The 22,328-nt window shown below is 39.7% G+C and overlaps 4 protein-coding genes across 4 annotated transcripts in view; 2 read left to right on the top strand and 2 right to left on the bottom strand.

The window, feature by feature from the left end:
• Positions 1-157: 157 nt before the first annotated feature.
• LOC115760057 lies at positions 158-654 on the top strand. The gene has a single exon (XM_030701235.1). It carries the CDS (start codon positions 222-224, stop codon positions 594-596), a length of 375 nt encoding a protein of 124 aa, XP_030557095.1. The 5' UTR covers positions 158-221; the 3' UTR covers positions 597-654.
• A 3,924-nt stretch (positions 655-4,578) lies between these two features.
• LOC115759941 (gustatory receptor for bitter taste 22e-like) lies at positions 4,579-5,798 on the bottom strand. The gene is made up of 2 exons (XM_030701080.1): positions 4,782-5,798; positions 4,579-4,731 (listed from the first exon to the last, which is right to left on the bottom strand). The coding sequence occupies exons 1-2, from the start codon at positions 5,796-5,798 to the stop codon at positions 4,579-4,581; spliced, it is 1,170 nt and encodes a 389-aa protein (XP_030556940.1).
• A 2,563-nt stretch (positions 5,799-8,361) lies between these two features.
• LOC115760030 (membrane steroid-binding protein 1) lies at positions 8,362-9,271 on the bottom strand. The gene is made up of 2 exons (XM_030701197.1): positions 9,110-9,271; positions 8,362-9,056 (listed from the first exon to the last, which is right to left on the bottom strand). The coding sequence occupies exons 1-2, from the start codon at positions 9,150-9,152 to the stop codon at positions 8,434-8,436; spliced, it is 666 nt and encodes a 221-aa protein (XP_030557057.1). The 5' UTR covers positions 9,153-9,271; the 3' UTR covers positions 8,362-8,433.
• A 2,687-nt stretch (positions 9,272-11,958) lies between these two features.
• LOC115760180 overlaps positions 11,959-22,328 on the top strand; it is a 28,080-nt gene continuing 17,710 nt past the window's right edge. The window contains exons 1-2 of the mRNA XM_030701408.1: positions 11,959-12,036; positions 17,125-19,113. Coding sequence (XP_030557268.1) covers positions 17,245-19,113 — 1,869 coding nt within the window. The 5' untranslated portion in view covers positions 11,959-12,036; positions 17,125-17,244. The remainder of the gene's footprint in view (positions 12,037-17,124; positions 19,114-22,328) is intronic.

Raw genomic sequence — 22,328 nt, 5'->3', positions numbered from 1 at the left:
GTAATTGAACTCTGTTTTTTTTTTTTTGCTTGATTTTGCGTTTGCAGACCAACCCGATCCACCGCTTTTGAACTTTGAAACGGTAAAAAAAGTACAGACTCCGAGGTACAAGATATACTAATATAGAAATTGCTTTTTATAAGTAGGCTACACACACATACATACAAGGAAATAATACAATATACAAAAACTTTATGCTTTACATTTAAAATTTTGGAACTATGAAGCCGGTTTTCGAGTGGCTGATAGGCGTTTGTGCAGGTCTGCTGTTAGGCACACAATCGATGCGCGTTTGGAAAATAGCCAATGAAGAGCACAGGTCTCCCATGGCAGGTGGTATGGAAACATCGGCAGTTCAGACTGAACTGGAAAAGCCATACATAATGGGATCTGAGCAGATAAACGCGGCATTGCAAAATATTCTTAGTAGCGACGATAAGAGCTTGGAAAACCAAACGCTATTGATTGGCGCCGTGGACAAGGCAGGCTATGCGCTGGGCTCGGAGTCCTTGAATCGCATGCTGGAGGATATTTTGGGGCAGCCCTGCAGCGACAACGTAAAGTTACCTCATATCGAGCCCGCCATTCAGCTTTAACGCACAAACAACTTATTGCGCTTGTAAATAAATTTTTTTTCTTTAATGTGTCGTCACAATATTACGAACCTCTTAACGGAGAAGATGTAAGATTTGCGACTCATGTTGCCTATGATTGTTATGTCAAGTCTGTATCAATATGGTTCACATACACGGCCAATATACCCTTTGTACACAAAGGAAAGTGAGTATATTGGTGACTTGCAATGTCGTGCCTGCTATCCGTTCGTCTTTCTGTTGAAACAGGGAATAGCCTCAAGTTATGATTGATGTCCTTTAAAGTTGGAGGCTAGTGGGGGGATTTCCTAGAGTATTTCCTAGAGTATCAAGCTTAGAGAAGGGTTTCTATTGGTAATTACACTGCGAACAGAGTATGACACAGTCGGGTAGAACCTCGAGTAACAATGTGCCGACTGCATTAAGGCCGAAAGCAGACCAAGCATTTAAGTCACCCACGACAATCTGTCCGCGATAATCAAATTGCATAAATTTACAAAGGCTGCGCGGAAAAAGTGGAAAGTGGAAACCGCAGCGGAAAATGGCAGCCGAACTCATTTTCACAATTTTCGCAACTGTCATTGAAATGTCAACATACATCCACAACAGGCTGTTCGCAGTCCCCAGCCGGCAGGTTTAGCTTCAGCGTAAGCCTCAGCCCTTTGGGCGCTGCGTGACGCAAATACTGATGAATGCTTCCCGGCAGCGAGGGCTCTCGGAGAAGACGGTGCAGTTGTTGTCCTGCTGTTGTCCTGGCCCGTCGACGGCGACTTCATTGGAATGAGGCTTGTCTGTTTTGATGAACTATATGTGGTGCTTAATGCCGTTGTTGTAGTTGTCCTTGTGGGGCAGATCTATGTGCGGTCTGATTCCTTCACGAGCCTGATCTGGAATGCACCAGGATTAGGTCACGTAGACCGGTGGCAACGTCCCATTTAACGTGATTTGCTCCAACTCCCGCTGGGTTGGTATGTGTGGGCATTAGGAATTAAGTCTGCTTAAATGTGATTAATTAAATGATTCAGGTGCCTTTCAAGTCAAAAATGACTAATGGAAGCAATAAGTTTCAGATGTTCATATTCATTAAGAATGCCTACAACCCGACCATGTCTGGTAATACCTGGTAATACCCTAAAAGTTTATTATAAAAGGTATATATCAGAATGCCCCCGTTGATAACACTTGGAATATACAATAATACAATGAATACTCGCTTGCATGAATGAGTAAATCGAGTAAACCAGCCGAACTTCAAATGAGCGAGTTGGAGCCGAATTAATAAAATTATTTTATAGGTCCTCGTACAAGTAGGTACGGCCTAGGCTAGAGTATTTTTCCGCTACAAAGCTCACCCCTTTTATCAGCCTAATCTTGGTTGAAGGTCGCCGTCTTGAAGGTCGCTTGACTCTAGACTCACCAACCCCAAATTTTGTCCAACTGTGTGAAGTGTAGGCTGAAAAAGTGTGAGTTATGGAAGAAAAAAACAGGCTACGTTTGAAAATCTGACAACATTTTCCGCTTGCGTAGCGTATTTTATGCTCCTCCCAGGCTTAAGTAAAATGATGCTGTTTTTTTGTGGTCTCTGAATTTTCTGCGCGCGTTCCGCCTAAGTCTGCAGTTTGCTAATCCTTATAGTTCAGCGTTTTTGGCAGCTCAAGGAGCTGCGATACCCATGTTGACGCATAAGTCTGCAAATTAAATGTAAAGCCGCTTAAAAATCTATTGCCCTGAGTCCAATTGCGTGAAACATATTCCGGAAGCAATTTAATATTTGCCTAATTCAGTAATTGGCTGTCATTCAAAAGTATATAGTTTTGCTTGTTGCATAGCTTCTCTTCACAAACTGGGAGTAGAAACAACCGAGTCGATCTAGACTTCAAGAGTTCAAGGCATATTATTTTGCGCAGCAGAAGACGTGTATCGTATTCCAATCATCATCTTGGGATCAAGCTCGTTAAAGAGGTATTTCGAGTCTTCCACTGTCCACACATAGCGCGAAGGACTGGAGCCATCCGCATATATATATATATATACATATATACGTACACACAAAAATACATACACACATACACACATACAAACATACATACATGCATACATACTCACACACATACATACATACATACATACATAAATAAATACATACATACATACATACATACATACACACACACACACACACACACATACACACATACATACATACATACATACATACACATACATACATACATACATACATACATGCATACATGCATACATACATACAAACATACATACCTGCGCCTCCTGCTCCGCCCCCTTGGTGCTCCTCCGGCTGCTTAGCTTCCAGCGTTGAAGCCGCCGGGCTTACTTACATTTTTGAGAATCGAGGAGGAGGGCAGCTGTAATAAATACGTTTTCTTATTTAAATTTGCCGCACAACAAGACAAATTGGTCTGCTATTGGTATTTTTTACTTGCATACAGATATACGCACATACATACATACATACCCATACGCACACACATACACACATGTACAAACACATGTACACACACATATACACTCATCCATACATAAATTAACACATTCATACATTCATTTATTCATTAATGCATGTATGCATATATATACACATGCGTACATACATACATACATGTATATATACATACATATATACATACATATAAACATACATACATATATATAACATCAATGTGGTATCTAAAGCTGGCAACATTATTCTTGTATCCTACATAGACATAGGTCAAAATTTCCCACTCCATAACTCGGTCAAATCTCATACGATTTAAACGTGGCTTGGATCTTTGTTCATGGTTTGGCCTCGAGATCAATTCATCCAAAACTGGACACATTATTCTTGGTCAAAATTGTACCCTCAAATTGGGTGTCATTTCAAATATCCTATTATAGACAATGGTCGAAATTTCCCCATAACTCGGTCAAATCTCATCCGATTTCCACGAGATTTGGCTCTTTGCTTGTTCATTTTATACGTACCACAGGCAAGGCCGGGGTATACCCTCTAATATAATATACAATTGGCAGCACTGCTGACCATCCCCACACATGGCGCTATTGCGACTGTCTGGCTCCACAAAGTCGCAATACAACAATTTGGCAACCAAACAAATGTTTACAAATGCCAGTGGAGCATGCAGTTGATAGTTGCCAAAGCTTTCCTGAAGTTTATCTGAGAGCGGCGTGGCACTTTGAACGCCAAGAGAGCGCTATAAATGTTGCCTGGCGTAAGCAACATGTTGACAATGTCTGTCAACATGATGACATTGTCAGGCAACATGGACAGCTTTTGTTGTTGCCGTAGCATTCGGCAAGCGAAGACAGCGCCGTCTAGTTATTGATTTCTCGCTTTAACTGAAGGAATTTCTAGGAATTTCAAGGAGTCGCTAATAAGCAATTTTTCGAATAAATTTTGTAATTTTTACGCCCACTCTGGCTTTCATATATCATAAAAATCATCCTAGTCGCAGTCACAGCTGGGATTACAGTCTTGGAACTACTTATCCATAAACAAGGCCTTGGGCGTAGCCGGAGATACCCTAGACTTTCGTCTTCCAACACCTGATGATGCTCTCGCTTGCACCTCCAATGGTTTCCAAAGTTGACCTCTTGGCTTGCAGCACGATAGGGGTCACAGTTCATAGGGTTAGATAAGGGGAGCCTGGAAAGGCTCTTGCGTTTCCTTTGCCTGTTTGCAGTCTAGCTACTGCACGAGCCTGTTCACTTTAGCAGTAGTTCCTGAATTCTAGCCAAATCTATCTCCTTATGTAGTTAATGTCTTAAACCTAACAACAACATAGGAGCTGAGTAAAACCCAGATTATTTTCATAGTGTTTAAATTCTGTGTAGGTACGGACAGGAATCTTGTAGCCAAGGTCTCCTCTCCTAAGATCTCCTCCCTAATCGCATCGATACCCGATAGCTCTATTCTAAAAATTGGGAACAATACAATTTAGAGGCGTTACAAATTCATATAATCGAACTGAACCAAGTAGATTAAATACAGTACACAAGCAACAATCATTCGAAATCCCATTGCGTTATGGACATAGAACAAGCCGCAATGGTTAAATCTTAGACGTCTATGACAGCATAATAGGGCAAAGTCGTTGATCTGAAAGAAGAGTCTCAGTTAAGGTATATTTAAAAAAAACATCTACTTACACTTCGGTCTAGATCTATCTCTAGTTCAGGTATGTCATTGAATAGCTTTAAAATAGCTGAGGTTCCTCGACCTTGTCGCTCTGCCAAGTCGCAGACCGCAATACTCAACCAGAAATCCATCAAATTAATGGCTAGCGCCTGAGTAAAGTTGATTGCCAGCGCGAACGTCAATATTTTCTTTAAACTAATACAGTAGACAATCATATAGAATACGGATAATATATTGACACTTAGTAGGGATATCATGAAAAGAGTCATTTGGCAGTCGTACAGAGCACCCAGTCGATTGCTTAGCCCCAAGAGGCGCCTATAAAGGCAATGCAGTTCTTGAACACGAGGGGATCTCCTTATGTTACACATCCTTAGACGATTTGCCAGCGTAAGAAGTTCCCGATTGACGATCCAAACAGAGCGATATATGTACAATACGGCCAGGTGAAAGTGCATCCCAATTAGAAGCATGCTTATCTGAACTGCCATGATACCGACTAGACCCAAAAAGAGTTTAAAGCTGATGGGAGGCGACAGTCCATATCGCATGACGAACACTGAAGCGACTTCCAACCAAATCGATAAGCCTTTATAAATAATGTAATTGTCAAAGCTGAGACAATCGTTAAAGTCTAGTTGATTAAGGTGTCGTTGATATAGACTTGTAAGCGTATTAATAGTACTGGCAAGCTCCTCGGAGAGCCACCAGTTCCGAAAGTGCATCACAAAAACGGTTGCCAAAAGTAGAAGGTTTTGTAGATAGCTGATTTGCTCTGCCAAAGGATTCCGATGGAATACCTCAATCAGGGCTGTGGTTTCGGTTTCTGTTTGATAGTTGAGCGTAACCCAAACAAATCCAAGATGCAAAATGATGCCATATCCAATCAGCCACGTGGATCGTCGCAGTTTCTTCGTGCTGGAATTATAGATGAATGGGAACAGACCGAGTGCCCAAGATCCGTAAAGTGTCGCCCAAAGATTTAACCGAGCGAAGTTCTGACGCCAAGTGCGACGAGCTGGCCACATTTTAACTGAATGAATTAATTTGTGTATGCTTACTGTGGAGTCAACTAATGCGATGAGTGATAGGGAAATAGACCAGGGCGAATCAATAACACGTACCTACAACCTCTAGAGTGGCTGAATAAAAGAAATTATTTACTGAAGATTAATACCCTCGATGACATATAGCAAATGTGTGGTATGTTCTATACTTCGATACCTGATAAAATCTATGATAATATGAGGCTACGAGGTTTGCCAGCATAATAATACCCAGCCACAAAGGGAAGTTGAGGTAGACCAACACTTTGATGACTACGACCTGAGACTATGGCGGGTTTTATTAGGCTTAATTAACTAAAGCTACTTTTTCCGACAGAATTGCAGTTTTAAATGGTAGATTTTAACTTTGGACAGGCGGGAACTGGGTAAAAAGGTTCTATCTAAACTTTGAGCACAAAATTTGTCACAGACAAGTCCGGGGAATACCCGCTAGTATTAGTTTTATATTAAGCTGTATTCATCTATAGAATCTGCCCTTGGATTTGATTTTATGGCAGAGAATATAAAACTTGGATTATTTAAAAATAACATATAAAAAGTCAAGTCAGGCCTTAATTGTCGTATAAAGTTGTTGCGAAGTGTGTATGCTTTGCATGTTCGTGTGCCTTGATAAAATTTACTCAGATGAAAATCCTGAGACGAAGATTTTTGGCACAAATAGCCGAACTGGCAGCGTTAAAGATGAAAGCCGAGCATGTGACCAAAAATGTTCACCCTTCAAATTATTGGGCCAGGCAGATCCCAGACAAGAAATTAACTCTCAGCATATTCGCATGGCGCAACTAATTACAAATTACAAATGTGTTTGCCCATGTAATTTGAGCACTTTATATTCAAAAGCGTGTTATTTGCAAAAGTCGAGCACAGCTGCGTCTGTCACATAAACCTGACGGGGAGGCTGGGCGGGCTTTGGCTTTTCTCCAGGCTCACTCTCCAGGCTTAGGCATAGCCTGGCTGTTGGAATCCCCAGTTTCGCGGTTAATTAGGTATTTGTATTCCCGACGTGTAACAATGGGCGTCGTTAGCAACGCAGTCGGCAGTCCGCAAGCGTCTGGTGTCCTGGTCCTCGTCGTGTGTGATTATCGTCTCAAATTGAATGTTTACTTTGATATGAGACATTGCTTAATTGCAGAAATTGTTTGAATACTCTGCTTACAAAGTGAACAAGAGTTTGCTAGTTATTTGAATACCCTGCTTGCAAAGTGAACAAGAGTTAATTGGTCCGTCTTGTTGACTGAGACTTTTGAAGCTAGAATCTTGAACTTTAAATATCTACATATCGAACAAACCTTATATAATATTAGACTTTTGTTTAAAGATTAAAATACCATATTCTGGCCCACCGCTGCCTCTGCTTAACTGCCAAAATCTATTTTTTCAAGGTACTAGCTTAGGACTCACCTGACAAAGTCAATATCCCAATGATCACACAGACGCTCGTCTTCGTTACACTCTGAAAAAGAGTATTGAGCATTCGACTAAAAGCTCTTACTTATTGCCTTGGTTGCTTTGGATTCCATATGGAGCAGTGTATGATTGCAGGGTATCTTCTCGTATTTTTCATTGCTTTGACAGCTTTAAATTTAATCGAAATTAACACATCGAATAACATTTGGTCTTTGCTTATCAAAGATATCTCGGTCTTTAGAACCAAGTTGCGTGTTGTGTGCCTTGCGTGTTGAGTTTTTGTACATTTGGCTGATTTTTAAGTGTGTGCTCAAAGTTTTTGGACAACTTTGTTACAACTCCTTAAGCACGTAGCTGCGCCCGATAGGTCTCATTGTTGTTGCGAAAAAGTAATTTTGATTTTATTAGCTGTGTAGCACCTGATGGTTTTGATGGCCCCTCCTTGTAACACCTGCCCCGCTTCAGTTCGTTTACCAATTCAATTTTTCTCTATTGAGAATTTGGCACAACTGAAAAGTTTGCCCGAGGTGACAAAAAACGCAGAATTTGTTGATGTCGCCGACACCAGCGACATTTTCTTTTCAATGGAAAACCATTTGGACCACATGCCTTGCAGTCAGCCAATTGTAGAGCTTAAATGGCGCTTCAGGCTTCAATAACTGAGCGGAATTTTACAAAAGCATGACCCTTTGCAATCCTCTTTTAAACTAATTTTACCAGTTCACGTTTCACTAGCAGAATGACTAGCCCTCAGATAAATATTTACGAATCGAAACACATAACGACAAGGCAGATAAATTGGAACGATACGTAAGCATATCAGAGAAGACAGCAATAAAAGGCATCCGATATTTTCGCTTATTTTAGCTCGCTTGCAATTCTCAACATGTTTAAGCTTGATATAGGGTATATGTTTGCAAGCCTAACGCAAGCTGTTTCACGCTTAAAATATAAGCTCAGATATTTTCTCTTATTTTGGTTGTTGCTTACGCTTGCAATTCTCAACAAATTAAAGCTTGGAATAGGATATGAGCGGCTTGCCATCCTAGATTCGATAGCAGACTTTTATACCTTTTTGAACTTAACTTATTGTATGTTATATTTAATTTTATTTGATTTTAGTTTATTTTATTCTAACCACTATTTCGACGCGGTTTGTTTGAGGAAAAAGCCAACTTAAATGCGGACCCTAACAATAATTGGATTCGTGATTAGAATCCTGATGCTCTTGACTGCGTTTACTCACAAGAGTTGAGACGTCACTTTCACTGTCGTCACTTTCGGACCCTTCGCTGTCCGTCAAGTAGCCAATGATATGGAACTCGGCGTTCAGACTACGCTCCCATCTTTGAAGGACATCGTCGGTACAAACGCCCATTGAACCGCATGCAATATTAAGCACATGATTGGCATTGCAGCCTGCCAGCAGCGAGTAGGGCCCGGGCCCCAAAAAAGTATCTCGCGAAGAGCTGAGGTCATAAATGTTACCATTAAGCGCCGTGTATATGGGTTGGCTGTCTCGCATTCCGTCGTAGGCCGTCAACTGTCGACGGGTGAGCCGCAGAGCCTCACGCTTCTGAGGCAGTCGGTCTCTGAGAATAGCTTGGCTGTCCCGGCAATCAGTGGCCAGTTGTGAAGGATAGTCCATTTTCGAGGGACTCTTATCAGCTTGCCTTGTGAATAGTGCATAAATCTGGGCAAGCTTCGTAGTTGCATAATAGCCCACCGCAAAGGAAATGACAACTTGCGCAATGGGACTCCTCAGTAAAGGGCGGATCAGTCTGGCGGCTGCATATATATTGAGATTCTCTTCTAAAATAAACAAGTTCGCAAATCTTCAGTGTGGATTAGTGCAAAGGACCTACTTGCAAAGGGTAGCTGGATTTGCAATAGTTTAAGTAGCGACATATTTCGAGCACTCTGAATTGTTAGTTCTGTTCGGCCGACAAATTATATATACATATATTTGTATAGGAAACAAATTTTATTTGTGACACATATAATTTTGTAAGATTTGCAGCTTGATAGTTCTAAGCTAGCCTACGAGATACCCTTTAAATAAGCTTCAAATCACCTAAAACATATACTCGCCCTTACATACCCCCACTCCAGTCTGGTTAACTCGATCAGTGCTTAGAATATGAATAACCTGTAATTCAAATGAACCTCCATTTCAGATAGTTAGATTGACAATTGCCGTCCTTTTTAATTAATAATAATAATTAATTTATACGAATATGTTCGGGTAAAAGTAAGGCACATGGCGTGTGCCATAACTAAAATCCAGGGCCTAATATATGCATGTTGGCTCAGAGGAGCCTTTTCAGTTCATCTGCTGTTAAGCCAGCTGACGGTCTAATTTATAATATCCACATTTTGGCAGCAATTTGCATTACCTTTATTGCCCAATGTGTGCGCATATGTAGCCGGGGCTTAAAAACTTTTTCATGTGTGTAAAATTGTGTGTTGCTTGCTTTTTTTTTTTTAATAAAATTGGCTGTACTTAGGCTTTAATATGACTTAATAGGCTCATTACAAATATTTGTTGTTTGCTGGAAACACAAGCACGCCCATACATGTTGATATAGCTGCAAGGGAATAGAAAATATACTCTATGCACAAGCAAGAATAATCTTTTGTCTTCGGGTTGACCGAAGATTGAAGACCCTTACGAACATAAAGTAGAGTTCTACATTACTGTACTGAGTCATGCAAAGATTCATAAAAAAACATCCGATTCTTTCTAAAATATATCCGCCTAATCTGGCTAACTCCGATTAATGCACCCATGGAAATAAAAGGTGGACAATATACAACTTTAAAGCTAAAAGTATTTTTAATGCAACAGAGAGGCGAACACGATATATTGAGTATATTTTTAAGTTTGATCAAAAATTTGTATACTTTATCGGTTAGCACTTGCATGTGTTACACATTTGCTGAGCAAATTAAAATACCCTCCTTATGGGTCTAAAAACGGTGAGTCCCTTACTCCATTATGCTTAAATTTAAATTTGCATAACGTTGATTTTGTTGGTGTATAATGCACTACATGAGCAGCTCCGTAGAAGCATACATTACGAATACCACGCGGATTACGTCGAGCATATTGCCCGCCGCTGGGGCTTGGTTCTCGATTCTGGTTTGGCGGTTTTTTCCACTTTATACCCTGTACGCTCTGAAAAGGGGTGTATTGCTGAGGGAGCATCTCTGCTTCTATAAAGTATATCTATTCTTGATCTGCATCAAATGCGTTTAAAGATAAAGCCCTAAACCTTTGAACAAATTATATTCAAGGGTGCAGGGTATCTCATGGCCGGTTACACTAGACTAGGTCGCTTACGCTTATTTCAATTTAATATAAAAACATATTTCGGCTGCTGTTTAAATATAATTACACTCACTCTGCGGGCTGCACTCATAATTTAATTAAAATTTATGAATTACTTTGTTTTAACGTGACCGGAAAAGCGCTGCCTGGTTTTCCAGCTCGTGTTTGTTATTAATAAACTTTTCGATTGCAGGCAAACAGCGGGACAGCTGGTCTCATTAAATGATGTACTTTTTTCTTTGTTATTATACATACTTGCAAGCCTTAAAAGTCCTACTCGCCTTTCTGATAGCTGTTAACGAATACAGAAGAAGAAAGCCCTTCTAAGTATGAAATTTGTGAAAATTTGAAGGTTTAAACTGATACTTGCATTGACTTGGGAAAGACCATAAGTAGACTCCCTAGCTAGCGCCCTGGCGGGCTTGAACAAACAATTTAAACACTTTGTTTAACGCGGATTTACAGGAGCTTGCATACGAAGGACTTCATTGGCGGCGCAAAAGAAAATAACATGCATATAGACAAACGACTAGACGGACAGAGATTGCACAAAATGTGCAGCGAGCATAAAAAAAATCTTGGCATTATGTTTGCGCAAGCCGAGACCAGACGTCAATGCTCTCCCGCATCGCCCACATGGGCATCCATTAGGACTTTTGTATGCATTACCCACACATTAGGTCGCATAATGAAAAGCATGCTCCTCAGTGAACCTTTGAAACGGAAGGAACCGTAGACAATTGAAACAGAAACTGTGCATTACATGAATAAATGATAAAATTGTAATACAAATTCAATTAAATAATAATGGTAAATGACTGCAACGCGAGTATCCTTTGAGCTCCTTTTGTTGTCCAAATGCCGCGCCAGCTGATGCCAAACAGCTGTACGTAAATGTTTTGGGTAATTTTTAAACACGTCTGGCCCGAACTCGTACTCGTACTCGGCAAATGGCCCAAAATTGAACCCAAAACAGAAACACGGATGCTGTGCGCATGCTCAAAGGCGGAGAGAATATTGACTCTTGTGTGTGTTTATGGCAAAAGGCAAAGCTTTCATCTAGATGACGCAGCATCCATTGCATTGCGGACGAGACCGCCTCAGTAGCGGAGCAGATTTCAATCCTCACGGTTGGTCAGCGCCAGACTCTGGACAAGCAGAAGCAAACACAAGAGCTGAGAGCAGAGCATCGCGCCAACAAATCTAATTGTGTTTCCGAAAGTTTCAATTGTTTGCATTTTAGTAAACAATTAGGTAGTTGTGGCCATTTCCATTAGTACTTAAATACTTGCATTCCAAAGGAGCTTGTGTACTTTTAAAATAAAAATAAAAAACTTAGGATTTGCATAAAATATAATACAAATCAAAATAGTGCTACGACTAAAGAACATATATAAATCCTGTGATTGGTGAAAATATGTATTATTTAAATCATAATAACTGGAAAGCTGAACAATTCAAGTAAATAACAAATTCAATAAATCAAACTGATTATGAGGCAATAATTTTAAGAATTAGCTTTTAATTTAATCTTTTTTTTTGACATAATATCTGAGTAGATCGCAGTGCAAGAATCTTTAATTATTATAAAATCGTGTCGAATTGTCCCCGACCGGAAATTGGATATATATTCTAGATAAACTAATATATATATATATATGTAGAGATGAACTTATATATATATATATATATATATATATATACTCTAGCTAAACTTAAACTTAAGTCGACATGGCAATGTCCGTTAGCCGTCCGAACCGTCCGCTTTACTTAAGCCTTACTTATCTCTCGGTTTTAAGACTAGATTATACTAATTTTGTATTCAAAATATCTTAGCCAATTGCAGAGATTTCTAGCTGCAGCATGCCTCTAGCACATGAGCAAAAACTTATCACCAGTTCGATACGGAAAACATCACAAGTCTGATTTGAATCTGTAAGAATAACTGCTCCATTAATACTTTATTCACAAAGAAAAAAAGAGTGGCATAAGCTTTCGTAATACCCCTTTTTCTGTTGGTTTTTTTCGTCTCTATTTTAAGCGGGTTACTTGAAACTTTATAATTACCTACTCGGCTATACAAGAATATAGAGTGTTACGCGGTTTGAACATTTTTGGGCACACCCAAATATTGTCTTACATATTTTGAGTTCTAGTCACCAAACTTGGTACGAGGACTATTGGTGACCTCCTCGAAATATGAAGGCTATAAATATTGTGGCCACGCCCATAGTCTGCCTCAAAGAATTGCCAAAATCAATATCTCCTAGTCATAGTTGGAAAATAGTCAGTGTAAGCTGTTCGTACACAGTGCACAGAGTATTGTGCAGTCGAAATCGTGTGTTTTAAGATTTCAAAATGATTTTAGAGGCTTTAAAAAAGAAAGAAAGTTGCAGTCGGTTTGCACAAACTACTTTGCTAGATATTGCACAAGCCCAATACACTTGCTTCTTACTATTGCGAACAGAGTATACGAAACGACAAAACAGTTGACGAGGCCAGAGCTCGGTAATATTCCAAAAGATTATTATTATTAATATTTCAATTGATTTTTAACTAGTTCATAAATATTGTTAAACCAAAACTAAATTTTTGACTGTGCAATATTTAACAATTAATTTTTCTTTGATATTTTAAAGCATATATGTTATGTTTTAAAATTCCATAAAAAAGACTTCGCCAAATATTTTTGTAACGAACTTTAACATTTCATCCCTAATGTCTTGAATGGATTTCTTCTATAATATAGAATTTTTCTTAGATATTTAAAAGGTCTATAAAACACATGATATTAAAGCTTTTTCCAAATTTGCCAAATACTTTTGTAACGAACTTTAACATTTCAGCCCTAATGTCTTGAGCGGATTCCTTCTCATCAGCGGTATGCATGTTAGAAACACGCTGCTGATATATGTATATTTATATAAAAACTGTTTACTACCCTTACGGGGGGAATGTTTAGAGTTCCGTCCTGTTGTTCACAAGCGTCATAAACTGCAGAATCGTAAAAAAAACGGCAGCCATATAATGTATTTCGAGTGGCTTAAGCTTTAAGATTCTTGAGAGCGACCTACTAAATATGTGTCCCCCTTTCTAACTCTCTCTAACGCTAAACAAAAAAACGTTTTAAACTGGATACTTGTACTCGTTCCTCCTCCTCCTCCTCCTCCTTGGGCCATCTTCACTCGTTCATCTTTGTGGTATAAAAATAAAGATTAATGTGAGTTCTTCGCAAAGTAGCACACTCCAACTACATCACTGGCAATGCCACCGTGGGGCAAAACCGAATAATATGTTCTGATAGTAATCATCGACACATTGACATTCCGTTTAGAGTGGTGCTCAAATCCTTGCCGAGGGTATTTTATATGTTTTCACTGTGGGAGATTTCTCCATTCCCATTCAGTGTAATTGTATAGCTGCCTTTTGTTTTTGGATGTTTCTAAGGGAACTGGTCTATTAGTTTTATGAAGATCAGACTTTGAACTAATTCAGGAACGCCTTTCTATGGGACTACGTGCGGCGGTGTTTGTCTGTGTTTTTGTGAATGCTTAAAAGGAAGCTCCAATGTTGGTTACGGACGCTTTGCCATGTGTAGAGGGTATTTACTAAACGGGCACGCTCGACTAGAGCAGTCTTTACTTTTTTGTTGACTTATGAATAGTATACTATCAAAATACTTTGATATAGTTCATATATGTTAGGAACAATTGGTAGACAAATAATTGAATTATTAATATTGTTTGAAAACATGACGCAAGGGTATTTTATGTTCGGTTCGCTCTCGTTTGGCTTGTTCTTAGCTCACGGTGGAGCTCACCTCTCCCTGGTATGCCTTGAATAGGACTCGTTTTCACAAAGCAGCGACTTGCCGGCACTTGACTTGAAATTTTTCTAGCTCAGAGCTGAATAAAAGAGCTTCGTCCTGTTCGCCTTTGTTGTCGTCCTAAAAATGTGCAATTGCGTGGGGCAGCCTCCTTTGGCTTATGAGCGCCGCGCTTGCAAGTGTACGATTTCAAAGTAATATTTTGCGTGCCACCAAAATATGCGGCCTCAAACAAAAACATTTCTAAATAAAAGAAACGCATATAGAGGAAAACGATTACGTAGTCAACGTAAGTTTATCAGCAACATCCTATCGCTGCCCGCATTTATTTCCCACCCAGCCATACTTTATACACTGTTCAGAGGGTTCGAAGGGTATACTTGTTTTGTGCAACGTCCTTCTTGCTGTCGGTTAAGTTAGAGTATAGCTACTTGGCATATTTAGCGTACTTGTCGATGATTTTGGGAAGCAAGCTAATCGCAAACAATTATATCCACCAATGTATTAGAGCAAATCCCTACAAATATTGCAGGTACTGCAGGGTCTCAACGATATTTTATTTTATATATTATGTATATTTTATATTTTATTCGCCGTTTCATCATAAAACGCATAAAAACATATGTTTGTCAAACATGCACAATAACATTTGTAGGGCCATGCTATCCGTAATCAACTCTCTGATGCACAGAGTATTGCGCAGTCGGTTGTGCCCATTTGCAACGCTTTTTGCGGTTGGCAATATATTTATGTGCGTTTATATTAGGTGGCTCAGTGCGGAGTGTATATCACGCTTGGTCGCATTTTTAATTAAGCTTCATCTTTATTTCTATTTACATTTTCCTTTTTGCTGAAACTGTTTGCACACATTACAAAAGCAAAACAGCAACAAACAAGCTTTGCATAGTCCTTACAATCTTTTCGCTAACCAATTTTCTGCGGGTACGTTTTTTTTTTATATTATTTGTTTTAATTTCTCAACTCGTAATAAATGTACTCTGCTTACAAAAAAAAGAACAAAGACCGCAACATATATTAATGCCACACCTACCTCTGGCCTTACAAATCATACAAATCTTCTCTTCTTTCAGTTTAAAGGTGACTGCCCAATTTTTCATCAATCCTGTTTTTTTCAGCTTTTGCCCTATACTCGGCAAGGTTCTGTGTAGCCTATTTTGAAATAATCTTCAACTGTGAACAGGGTGTTGCGCAGTCAGTCTCATCCTTAGGCATCCATTCTACTCGTGCCCTTTTTATTTTTCTGCAGCTAAGCATTTTTACGTTTTCCGGTTTATATAAGCAATTTTCACATGGTTCTTTTTTATGGTAAATAGAACATTTCAAATGGGCTCTATATTTCAATTGTGAATAAGACTTACGAGCAAGAATTTTTTTAGCACTTTGTTACACATATTTACAGTACGACAAACAGCAAACACTGTTTTTGAGATTAGAAAACAATATTCGAGTACTTTCATCAAATGGCAAAAGGTGTACTCTTTAAAATTGGGTTAGTCTGCTCGACCAAATAACTACAAGGCAATGACTTGCAGGCTTTGACTTGGGAAATAATGAGATTTTCTACCACGGACTAGAGCTTTCCTAGCTGTTGTTATTCACCTGCTTTAATTTCAATTAAATTTGAAAGGCATCCCTGAAAATGAATATGTTGCCATACCTCATATTGCATCTACGCAGGCAAAACAGCTTTCTCCTTGATATAAACTTCACGTTTAAATTTAGAACAGTTTCCAGTTTCAAGGGGTATAATCTAGTTAATTCATCGTATAGTCCATCGGTGTCCAATAGGAGTCTGTGCAATTACTTGCATGTGAGCTCTTGCTCTCCTTGTTTTTTTTTTCTTCTCACAGTCTAGGAGTCTGGAGTCGTGTACAAGACTCCACTTAAGCAGATTTCTGCACTTCTGTGAGCCTTGCTGGCCGAGGGCGGGCAATAAGACTGCAACTTGCATGGAAGTCATTGTCACTTTGTAGCAGCCCTGGGGGTTAAGATCTGAGAAGGACGTTAACTCTCTTTTAGGCTTAGACTAGGGAGTCACTTTCTGGAATGTAGGCTGTTAGGTACTAATGACATCTAACATCAGTTAAAAGCCAGATAATTGAGAGAGTTGGCTTTAATTTTTAAACTTTCTGGCAGTGTTATTGCAGCGGAAAACAGTTGCCTTTTTCCTCTAAAAATTAACATAAAGCTAGGCAACATTATGCAGTCATATTTGCTGAAAATCTTTACCTGAAATGGCTCAGCCAGGACGTCTGTGCGAGGAAGATAACGCTGCAGATGGCTTAGAAGACTTTTCTGTGGCCAAACGTAACAGACTTTTTCCATAAAACCGCTGTAAATACATCAGAGCTTATGCGAAGCAAGTTTCAATTAATTAAGTTCGGACGTACTCCGTTCTGGCCCTGAATTCATTTGAACAGGAAAGGGTGCAGAAGCCAAAATCATGGATTGTTGGCAAGCTTTTCCGTCCAGTGTGCCATTTAATCCACTCACTTTTTGCGGTAATTGCCATCCCGCAGAATATTCTGCTTGATTAATAGAATTTGAGCGAATATAAATTGTTTCAAAATAGAAATGAAAACCCATTGTTAGATTGTTTTTGATCTCTTTGTCCAACACAAACTAAGTGGCACAGATTAAGATGTAAATGGCTTTCAATAATATAACTAATTTTTTTTTTCGCAATTTCATTTCCCTTGCAGCATCCGCATGAGCCAAGGCAGATGAAGTCAACAAGCGGCAACAAACTAACGGAAAAGGCAAAACACTTAGAATAAGAACAACTTGTTACCAGAGCCACAGGCGGCAAAATACTTTCCAAAATGCTAGCGAAAATAGCTAAAATGTGCATTTTAACATTTGTAATTGCCTGCACAGTTTGCGGCACGGCGGCACAAACGGGCGAGGCTGCAACAGCAGCGCCAATAACATCAGCAACTTTTACCATAACAAATGACTCGCACAGCAGCCACGCCCACAGAGTGGTCAGTGCCCCCGGCGTAGGCGAAACGAAAACTTTATCGGAAATACAAATTGGGCCTGTGGGCGTGCTCACCACCTCTGCCTCGACCACGCCCATAGCAACAGCTACAGCAGCCCCGGCCATTCCAAGCGGAAATGAAGCAGGCAAGATTGCCGCAGCAACAACAGCACAAGAGTATGCAATCCCAACTGGACCAACAGGAGCAGCAACAACGGAAGCAGCAGCCACAACGGCGGATAAGCTAATGACGACAAACGTGCCGCCACTCGCATCGCTGAGCGGCGTTTTTGACAGGCTTTACCGCATTAGGCTAAGCGAGCCAGCGGCAGAGATGGAGCAGCAGCAGCAGCAGCAGCAGGAGGAGGAGGAGGACACCGGGGACTCTTCAGCTCTGCCAATACATATACAAATGCAGGCGGCAGAATCGTATCAGGTGGCCGAGACTCTCGCCGATCTCAATGAGGATGAGCGGGCACGCTATGGGGCGCTGTTGGCCCAGCAGCCGCCAATGGGGGCGAGCAAGCTGAATATTGTGGATCTGTATCCGGTGCAGCTGGAGGACTTTCAGCCGATGATACGGAGCGATAATGCCGACGAGTACGGGCAGAATCTAATGCCCAACGAGGTGGAGGAAGACAAACCAAGTATCAATCCGGCAACGACCCCGTTGACAACAGCGCCTGGCGTGGAGTCCACGCCTAGTTATTTTACCGGCAAATTGTTGGCCGAGCAGGATGAGTTGATAACGGAAATCGAGCGCAAGTTTCAGTTGCACGAAACAACAACCGCAGCATCTGCGACTGCTGCCACGGCTCCTTCGAGAAGGAGCCAGGCGAATGGTCTGCCACAGCTGGCGCCGGGCGACAGCTACATTGATCGGCGTGTGAAGAAAAGCTTCGAGTTTCCGATGCAGCAACGGGCCAGCGATGTAATGGCCATGCCACACGTCGACTTCGCCAACACCAAGTTCAATACTGATGCGGTGGCATCTGCAGCAGTGGCGGCAGCCGTTGCCTCGCATCCCGAGTTCTCCACCACAAAGTTCTACAACAGCAAAGAGTTGTACAACGAAATGTTGTTGCATAATAAACGAAAGTTAATGAAAGAAATTGGCACTGCGCTAGGAACAAGTGCACCCACTGGTAGCAGCATTATAAAGTCATCAGAGGGCCCAGCATTGACTGAGAGTCTTGGGCAAAGTTCAGAGCAGCAGCCACGTCAAGTCATTAGAGCAAGCGAAACCACAAACTTGGCGGCAAGAAGCTCGACGGAGTCGTCCTCGCCACCTACCACGTCCTTGCCGCCGAGACGCGTGACTTTGACGTCTACGGCACAAAGTTTTGACGGCGCCTCGGCAGCAAAAACAACGAGTAAATGGTCTACTGTGAAACCCATAAAATATGGGCACGAGCTTAAGCGCGCTAAATTATTGCTGAAGGATGCCGCCGACCCGCAGTCGGAAAAGCTGGAAGTGGTCTCAGCCAAAATCAAAATAACAACGTCTGCCTCAAAGCAGAGTCCAGACGTGGAGGGATCACGTCATTTAGCTAATCTCACTAAATCGGAACTAAAGCCAATTGCTCCACCGCGGATTTTAAGTCGCCTCCAGGAGAAAATCAATTCGCTTGAATGTGACATACAAAATGTGCCGCAGGATTCGCATCTGTGGCGTGGCAACGAAACGCACGAGCTCCTCCTTCCAAATGTGGTAAGTCCTACAAAGATACAACAAATTTTATTTCTCTTTATATACTTATACAAAGAGAAGGAGAGACAGAGAGAGAGGGATAGTTTGAGATAAAAAGATATAGCGCGTTACGGCTTTGTGTATTGTTTGTTGTTCTCTAAACAACAATTGAAACCTTATTTAGCTCTTAACATTACCACAGCAAAACAAGCTAAATCCAAGGAATTCAATTGAAAAGCGGAGAATAGAAGACAACTTGAGCCAGGCTAAACAATTAGTTCGGCAGCTATTCAAGAGACAACAGCAAAAAATACCCATAGAAATGGTTTGGTATGGCTGGGGAGATAAGTTTGCGATTATAGCGAGTGGTAGTGGCAAATAAAAGACCCAACCAAGGGATACCCTGTACCCAGTCGAGCTGAAGTAAAAACGGAGGCACATTGGCATTCTTGACAAGGATGATGAGCTGAGTCTTGATGTATTAGTGCGTCGTTTGCAGAAACTAAAATCTTCATGTTATATTTATGAGCTGAAAATTTCATAAAGATCGGACAATAAGATCCGATTTTCCCATAAGATGGTCGTGCTTGGGCATCTGCGCTTCTGTATGTAAAATATAAGTTTTAATGTTTGTAAAAGTAGGGTCAGAGTATCTTTTAGTCAGGCACACCCTTATTGGTTTTTTACACAGCTACCTCGTGCCATTTTAGCAAATTTCAGCGTACGGTAATTACGGTCACATTGGGCAGTAAAACAGTTTAAGGAGTCACAGAAATAGCACAGAAAAAATGTTAACAAAAATAAAATTCAACTAAAGGTTTTGTACCTTTAGGTGTTCAATCCCAAGAGAGTTCTGACCCAATATTGATTTTTCTATTGTGAGCCTACTTATTCGTGCTTCCCTTTTATGTGTTCTTTAATTAATTTGCAGTCTAGCATACATTTACTTTTTTTTCCAAGAACCAAAAGCCAACTCAAAGCATATTGTTAATTATATGCAAGGTACACATTATTTCTATTTAACTTTTACAGCCGACTTCGCTAGACTCTGTCAAATGCCAATTAATAGCTTAAAACTGTTGAAGGGGATACTTGTTATTGTATTCTAAACTTTACTTGGCTCATGTAACTTGTGGGAGAGAAAGGAGACTTTACCACTCGATATAGTTTAAACAAAGATCTATGAAAGCGAATTTTAGTCTGATCGGAGATTAAACAATTACAAGCAACAGTTTTCCTTGAATGTTCAACACTTAATGGGGGAATCCCCCTAAGCCGCTTCCCAGAGTACACATTGATCCCATAAGGTAACCAAAGTTAGATATCAAGGTTTTCAGCTCTTACGTTTTAGATGTGTTTCGACAAACTGTTTAAAATGTTACTTTACTTATTTATGTGCTGACATATAAATAAAATACAAGAAGACCTTTGTCGATACATCATAGTCCGTTTATCTATTATTTCTGTGGGCACAAATCTTTCAGTATTAAAGTTATCAATCTACATATATATATCAAAAGGAATTTAAAATTTGAAACTTGTAATATTTGTATGTTTAATATATCTTATCAAAACTAACTAGCTAACAATATTATTAAGCTCCCGGGGAAAAACTATGACTGAAACTTTCTTTTGTATGAACAATTTTAATTTGTGTGTTTTTAGACGGGTTATTTATTTATTGCAATCTGAAAAAAACTTTAATACCTCGTTTGAATGCGTTTTCTGCAGCAAGCTTTCAATAAAATACAGGCAAAAGCGTAAAATGGAAGCCTTATTGTTCTGATCAAAGGTAGGCGGAAAATTAATTTTGATTTTTATTTAAACAAAAATTAATCCTTAGCTGGCATCAAATTAAATGGCTGGCGAAAAATGCCGAGATGGACGGACGGCTTATGGCAATGAAACAGCCCTTAAGACACACAAAAAAAAAAAAACAAAAACAATTTGAAAACAAAACAAAGACAGAGATAGAAAACAATTTAAGTTTGAAGAAAAGGTAGCGCAAGGATAATTCGAAAGCAGTAAAAACAACAAAAATGCCAAAATATATTTAAATTGTTGTCTAGGGACATTGCAAATGACTATTTTGTTGCTGAATTTTCTTTCAGGCCGGGCTGTATATGTAATAGTGAATGACTTGATTTACGACGAAATAAACAGAAAATGCAAAGCTGGGGCTAAAAATTGTAAGCCTTTTTATGCCCTGTTCTCACTAACCGAAAAGAGTATATTGGCTTTGGGCAATGTGCTCCCCTCTCCGTCCATGCCTATAAGTATATACTCGTGTAGTTAGATATCTTATCTATTTAAGATCCGAACTACCCGAGGGCCTAATCTTCCTCAAATATAACGTCACAAAGTTTTTAAGGCATTAGGCCAACGGAGCACGGACAGAGTATTACGCAGTCGGCAAGATTGTGCTCTGTTAGTTTGTGTAATGTTTCATCAAATGTGACTTAATATAGATAATGAAACTTCATTATTCGATTTCCAATGTCCTTTTAACATATTCAAAAGGCATCTGACCCTCAATATACCCGGTAAACTTGTTAGAGATGCTCCCTGACTCGCATGCAGCAGATGTGGCCAAATAATCAATAACTTATCTGGCTAGGCAAAGCAGCCTGCCGACTGGATAGCTTTCCAAGGCAATAAATTCGTCGGGTTCATTTGAGGAAGTCAATTGTTGGCTTATTTTCTGTCTGACTGAGCTGACTATCCCTTTACGAGCTTATCCGTTCGTTGTCAAATGGTCGAGTTGCTTATACTATATGCTTATTGCGCCTGATTGGATCATTATATAGTGACTAATAGTGTTTTCATAAAATGCTATTGAAATCTAATTTCCGACAGTATTTCGCATTTGATAAAAAAAGAAAATAAAATTGAAAGCGATCAGTTGAAGGACAAAAATGTATCTTTTCGTCAGTTTGCACAACTGCTTCATCTTTGCGAAAGCTAATTCCAATAATCAATCTGAAGCGTTGATTATCAGATTTACATATATATATATAATAACTATCTAGAAAATAACAATTCGTCAGTCAGTCGGTCAGTCGGACCAAGAAAGCTTTATTTTTGTAGTACAAATTTCTCTGCAAAGTATTCTCTCATCAATAAAACGAAAATAACTTTTATGTTTATAAATTGACTTAAAATATGAGCATATTAATTTACTTTTAATTATTTAATTTCTGACATGTTGTTATTTTAGCTTATATACATGTTATATA

This window comes from Drosophila novamexicana, unplaced genomic scaffold (genome assembly GCF_003285875.2).
Source record: "Drosophila novamexicana strain 15010-1031.04,08,12 unplaced genomic scaffold, DnovRS2.1 tig00000387-arrow-pilon, whole genome shotgun sequence".
Taxonomy (NCBI): domain Eukaryota; kingdom Metazoa; phylum Arthropoda; class Insecta; order Diptera; family Drosophilidae; genus Drosophila; species Drosophila novamexicana.
This window is presented reverse-complemented; position numbering and strand designations above follow the sequence as displayed.